General features: G+C 28.5%; 1 protein-coding gene across 2 annotated transcripts; it reads right to left on the bottom strand.

Annotated features, from left to right (window-relative positions):
- Window positions 1–939: 939 nt before the first annotated feature.
- Window positions 940–2,101, bottom strand: LOC130956270 (uncharacterized). 2 transcript variants are annotated; one of them, XM_057883313.1, is made up of 3 exons: window positions 1,973–2,101; window positions 1,716–1,876; window positions 940–1,631 (listed from the first exon to the last, which is right to left on the bottom strand). In XM_057883313.1, exons 1-3 carry the CDS (start codon window positions 1,997–1,999, stop codon window positions 1,373–1,375), a joined length of 447 nt encoding a protein of 148 aa, XP_057739296.1. In that variant the 5' UTR covers window positions 2,000–2,101; the 3' UTR covers window positions 940–1,372. The 2 variants fall into 2 exon arrangements, with proteins under 2 accessions (XP_057739296.1, XP_057739295.1); XM_057883312.1 differs by having other exon boundaries at window positions 957–1,631; window positions 1,716–1,882.
- Between the last annotated feature and the right edge of the window lie 4,073 nt (window positions 2,102–6,174).

Here is a 6,174-nt window from a genome sequence, read left to right as displayed (position 1 = left end):
TATGAGCTGCTAGTATAAATAATACCAGTAACATGATAATCATGTGAATAAAAAATATATGATGAAGTATTAGTATAGCTATATTCATCAGAAAATATTAGTATTAACTTATACCAGTTGATTCTGAGTCCAACTATTATATTATTAATCTTATCTTTTATTTTAATTAAAACAGGTCAAATAATAATATAATAATACTCAAGCAGATAAAATAATAATATAATAATATTATAATATCTTTTTTTTTTTTTTTAGATTTGGTTCGGCTCGTTAAACTGAGTCTGACCACAAAAATCAGAATTTTAAAATTCCTAGCCAAAGCAGCTCAAAAACTAGGTTTTTCGCGACTGAATCGACCAGCTTAACTTAATAGAAATGCCTGCTTGTTGATGATAGAGTAATGATATAGATTAAAGTGCTTGATAAGGCAATAGAAGTGTTTGGAGATATTTGTTGTTTTAGTGAATTCCCAAAAAAATTCCGTTTCTTCAGAAATAAATCCCATTTTTTCAAGAACTAGGCCTTATACATCACCATTTGTTTACTGCTTTATTAAATTACTACCTAAAATTTCTCTACGAGTGTTATTCAAGTTCTAAATGAAAGGGTCTCTAATGCCAAGTTGTATGTCAACCATAACATATGACATACCATATGTTTAAAAGAGAAAACCCCTTCAAATTATTGTTCTCCTTTTTGGTCGTTCAAGATCACGAAATGATCTGAGATTTTATTATGGAAGATCATTAATTCATTATTATCGTCTATCGCTTTGTAAAAACTTGATCAAGCTGATAATACTTTCTCTGGTAAATCCTTATAAATTGAATAATTTTAGTAATTGAAATGAATATAATAATTATATATTTTTGTCCTAATTCGTGATCATGATTCATTAGTAATTTCGTGGGTAAACTTCATTATCTTGTACTGTATTAATGCAAATTACCTTAATTATTAGTATCTTATTACGCAAACGAGACACAGGAGGCAAACTATGAGGGGAATAATTAACAAGATTTTTGGCCATGAAATATCATCTATGAAATGACAAGCCGCTGAAGAGAAATGCAGTCGACCTACAGAATAAAAAGCTATTGACGCACAGAGAAATGCAGCAGAAAACTTATACTCATTCATGTATTTTTATGACATGATTTTAGATTTTTTATCGCTTAAAAGATCTAGAATTCATTTTTTTTTATTAAAAATTTATGGAAAAATTCACCTAAATCCTAGAGATATACACAGAATTGAAGTTTCCAAATATCCAATGCAAGAAGCATACGCCAAGTGGAGGCTAAAGATAACTAAAAAATTAAAAGCAGAGACAGTACTGAGAATAATGAACAATTAAAAAGTTGAGGAAGTATTAATTGTGTTGAGGAAGTGGCGGAGGTTGGCCAAATTTCAAGATATAGGCAAGTTGATAAACGGGGCGTAGCTGTGGGATGAGTTGTGCATCCAAGTAAGCGTCACAGGAGAAACACCAGACTGATAGATCACTGAAGCTGAGTGCCACACAGTGGTTGGTGCGCCGCGAGTGGGACAGCATGTGCTTGTTCACAAAACGGCTGCACAGCACCTCCTTACACGATAGACACAACCAGTTTTCAGACGGGTGTTGGCACCTGAAATCAGAAATAATATTAATTAATTAATTAATTGCAAAAGGGAAGAGCGAGCAAAAACGAAAGAAGGTAAAGGTGATTCACTCGTAGCAGGGAGTATTCTGAGGGGCTGGAATATGGCTGAGATCAGGGGAGAGGGAACACAGATGATCGCATGAACTTCGAGCTTCCACCCAACCCGATTCTGATCCGTACTCTTCTTCTCCTTCACATAACCCTAAACCTAAACCTGGACGCTCCTGATCCTGATCCTGATCCATTATCAATATTCAATTCGATTCGCCATGCCTTTGCCTTTGATTTATGACGAAAAAGAAAAGGATAATCATATTCATACTTACCGATCGAGAAGAAGAGGAGGAAGCCATGCTTACTTGGTTCAGCTCTGAACTCTGATGCTTTCTATCTCAAATCGATCTTGCCTCCCATTGCGGATTCGGCCATTCAGATTTTATTGATTTAGAATTTAGAGTAATCTTTTTTTAAATAAGAATAAGATGGCCATTATCTTAATAAAAAACATTTTTTTAATGATAAAATATTTTTTATTTTTTAACGTATTTGATAAATTTTTAATAGTAAAAATAAAATTATTAAAAAAATAAAAAAATTATTTTTTTGAGAAGTTATAATTTATATTTTTTTAAAAATATATTTTTTATATAATAAATAAATAAATAAATACGTTTATATCATTATATTCAAACATAATTGATAAATAAAAAAAATTTTATATAAGATATTTAAATATAAAATTATTTTTATTTTTTCATAAGATTGTTTAAAAAAAATTAATTCAAAAAATTTTTTTTTAAAAGCTCGTCCAAATAAGTCCTATATGATTTTTTATTTTTGCTAATTATTTTTTCTAAAAAAATACTAATTAAATTTTTTATTATTTATAAAATATAAATATTTTATTGAGTTGTCATATATGTGTATTCAATATATTTTAGATATGATATTCGTCGATATTCATCTTTTTATTCAATATATTCTTTATTTAACTATGTTTTAATAAAAAATAATAACTAAAAAAAATCTTTTTCAAATAATATTTAGACACAGCAACTAGAAGCTGAAACTTAACCAAATTGAAAAAATTAGTTAAATTATTGTAAAGCTGGCATAAAATTAATTATTATGTAAATTAATTTAGCTAGTTATCTGCATCTTAGATAAAAATATACAATGTATATAAAATTTGTAGATATAATTTCAGATCTTGAGACTCATTCTTCAATTCTCTCTCTCAGTTTCTAAATTTCACTTCTTGCTAAACTCTCTTCTTTTTTTCTTTTTTCATTTTGAACTCTCTGAACAAGTTACAATAGAGAGAGAGAAAGAGCGCGTGGTGGAAGATTAAGAAGAGAATATAGTAGAATTTTTAAAGACATTCACGCCGTGGCAAGAATGACCACACAATAGATGCATATTATTAAAAGAATGGTTATCTTCTACACCTACAAAAAAAGTTTGAGGCAAACAATACTTTTGTCAGTAACATTGCCACCACCAACTAAGTTGCTAAAGAGAGTGGTGAACTCGGCAAAATTATCAAGCTCAACGAAAGAACGGCATCAGTATAGGAGTAGATTTTTTTCGGTGGAAAAAAAATAAATGATATCTAATATTTAATCTTATATTTTATTTTTTTAATTTATTTTTTGTTTTACTTATAAAATTAAAAATAAAAGATTATATTTTATTTTTTAAAATGTTAAAAAAAATAAAGAGGATCTATTTTTCATTAGTATTGGATTATTTTCAGATAGACAAAAAAAAAAGTCTTAGCTTAATGGTTTTATTCTAGTATCATGACCAACAACTCCTATCTCATAGTGTAAATTTGACTCCAACTGTACTTGTACCATTCGCAAGTATATATGACGTCCTTTTTCTAACTAAACATGATTTGAAAGCTTGACTGGATCTTGGATACGGGTGTCACTCCACACTACACATGTTTCCTCTTCAATAAAATTTTTCAAAGTATACTATATATTTTCTAAAACTAAAAAAAAAAACTTTTTTAGTTGATTTGAATAAAGAACTTAAAGAAGGAAGAACATCTTAACTACCACCGAATCAAATTGCTTTTTGTTAGGATTAAATACCGTTTTGGTCATTAAGGTATAGATCGAAAATTTTTTTGTTTCTAAATTTTTTTTTACATACAAAATCGTCCCTGAAGTTTAACTTGGTTTTAAAATCATCCTTACTTTAGAAACCAAAATCGTACAGAAGTGATAGTGAACGTAGAAGTAAAAGTGGATCGTTGACAGTTTCTTCTTCTTCTTCCCTTCTCCCTTCTTCTTCTTTCCTTTTCCTTCGCATGACACTCTCTTTTTTTTATTTTTTTTATTTTATAATTTTTTGTAATGGATAGTTTAGTCCAAAATTTTAATATTTAAATAAAAATGACGATTTTAAAAGTTGGTTTTAAACTTTATGAACGATTTCGTATACAAAAAAGGTTAGAAACAAAAAAATTTGACCTATACTTTAGAGATCAAAATTATATTTGACCATTTTTATTATATATTACGCTTTTCTTTTAAATATATTATATAATCATATATTATATTTTTTATTTAATATATATAATCTAAAACATCCGATATATAATCTAAAATATTTAATTAAATATTATTATTATGTTTATTTAATTTTTATTTTATATTTGTTATTTTTTGAATAAATTATTTTTAATTGTATAAAATTATTAAAAGAAATATTAAATTTTATTAAACGTCTATAAATTAAAAAATATTTTATGATTAATAAAAATATTTTTGTTTATTTTTTGTAGAATTTCAAAAGTGAACCAAAAATATTTTATAAAATATTTACTTTTATTAATCTTTAAACGTAAAAACTAAACAAAAATACTTGTATTAATCATAAAATATTTACCTTTTAATTTATAAATATTTAATAAAATTTAATATTTCTGTTAATAATTTTATACAATAAAAAATAATTAATTTAAGAAAGAGTGAATATAAAAAAAATAAAAAGTAAATAAATAAAAGTATATATAAAAGAGTTTGGCATGGACAAAAGTGCATGCCAAAATTCATAAATATAAAAGTACACTCGGATGATTGATTTCGAAGAACAAAAGTACACCTCAGGTTTTACAAATTCACTAATGGTACGATATTTTTGTCTATCCAAAATAATCTTTCAAGTGTATTTTGATATTTATAATCTTTTGTGTATACTTTTGTCCACCTCAAACTAGATTAAATTCTCAAAATAGTCCTTCAGATTGGGTCTCTGCACTAATTTCACTTCTAAGCTTTCAATTGCACCATTTTAGTCCTCGAGGTTGAACTCCAAGCTCCATAAAAGTCCTCAAGCACATTTTCGACCTAAGTCAGCAAATCGAAATACTGATCTGGCAAGTCACTGCCACAGTGGATGTGCCATACCACGTCGTTTAAGGTATTAAGAGTCTATTGAGAGTAAAACGTCATCATTTTACGTGAATGAAAAAAATAAAACGTTAGAGGCATATGTGTTTTAATCATTCACAGTCTTCTCCTTCTTTTCTCTAACACTAAACACTTAGTCTTCCTCTTTCTCTGACAATCGTGAAGGCTTAGTGTGGTGGTTTAGGATTTGCAAGTTTAGCAGTTTCACGGGACTACTAGTGTCGCCGTGGAGTTCACTAAGTTCATCTGAACAAGAGAAAGCATCGTTGTTGTTGTTATTGAGGTAAGTACACAATGCTATTTTTTTTAGTAATTATAACTTAATCCAAGGGTTTAGTTGGCTTTCTGTTTGTTTGTGGTGGGGTGTTTTCATCATTGATAAAGGTTTAGGGTTTCATATATTGTTATGTTAGGGTATGAGTTTTAAAAATGCTCTATTTTTGCTTAATTTTTTTTACCAGACATGAAATGCAAATTGTTGATTTTTGGAATTTCACCATGATCATTGAGTTAACTTGTATAATCTTTATTTCTGATATAGATGAAAAATCTACTTGACATCATGTTCCATCACGGGAGTAGCTTTGAAAAAAATAAAAAAGAAGGATGGTTTATTCTCCTAATAAGAAAAATTATTTGGGTGATATTGATGAAGATATATTAGATATTTTCTATATTAGGAATTACCATAAAGAGCTTGGGTACGACAAGATGAAGGAATGTTGGTGGCTTATTCTGGATAGGAGTCTAGAGATTGGACTGAGGAAATTAAACAATGATGGAGAGTTAAGGGAGATGTGTTTCTTTGCTAAGAAAAACAATTGTCTTATGGATGTGTTCATTGAACATGAAGTGTCAACACCTGAGATTCTAGAAGGAAAAGAGGTTGTGGTATATCTTGATGATCAAGAAGGAGATATTGGTAAGGAAGACAAGTTCATTCCAAATACTTCTACCCATCTACTCTTAACATTTCCCCTCCCGTTGCTGATCCTAAGCCTTGTGCTAATTCAAAACTAATTGTGGAGCCCAACCTTAAGTTCAAGAGCATACCTTCTGTTCCTAAGAAACAAGAACCCACCAAATCCAAACCTAGGCCTAAG

The sequence above is a fragment of the Arachis stenosperma genome, chromosome 10 (genome assembly GCF_014773155.1).
Source record: "Arachis stenosperma cultivar V10309 chromosome 10, arast.V10309.gnm1.PFL2, whole genome shotgun sequence".
In the NCBI taxonomy this organism is placed as follows: Eukaryota; Viridiplantae; Streptophyta; class Magnoliopsida; order Fabales; family Fabaceae; genus Arachis; species Arachis stenosperma.
This window is presented reverse-complemented; position numbering and strand designations above follow the sequence as displayed.

Coding starts and splice junctions, on each gene's coding strand:
- LOC130956270 (XM_057883312.1), bottom strand. CDS start 1,999: ATGGCTTCCTCCTCTTCTTCTCGATCG. Junction 1,883..1,972: donor CCTCCTCTTCTTCTCGATCG/GTAAGTATGAAT, acceptor ATAATGGATCAG/GATCAGGATCAGGAGCGTCC. Junction 1,632..1,715: donor CAGAATACTCCCTGCTACGA/GTGAATCACCTT, acceptor TTCTGATTTCAG/GTGCCAACACCCGTCTGAAA.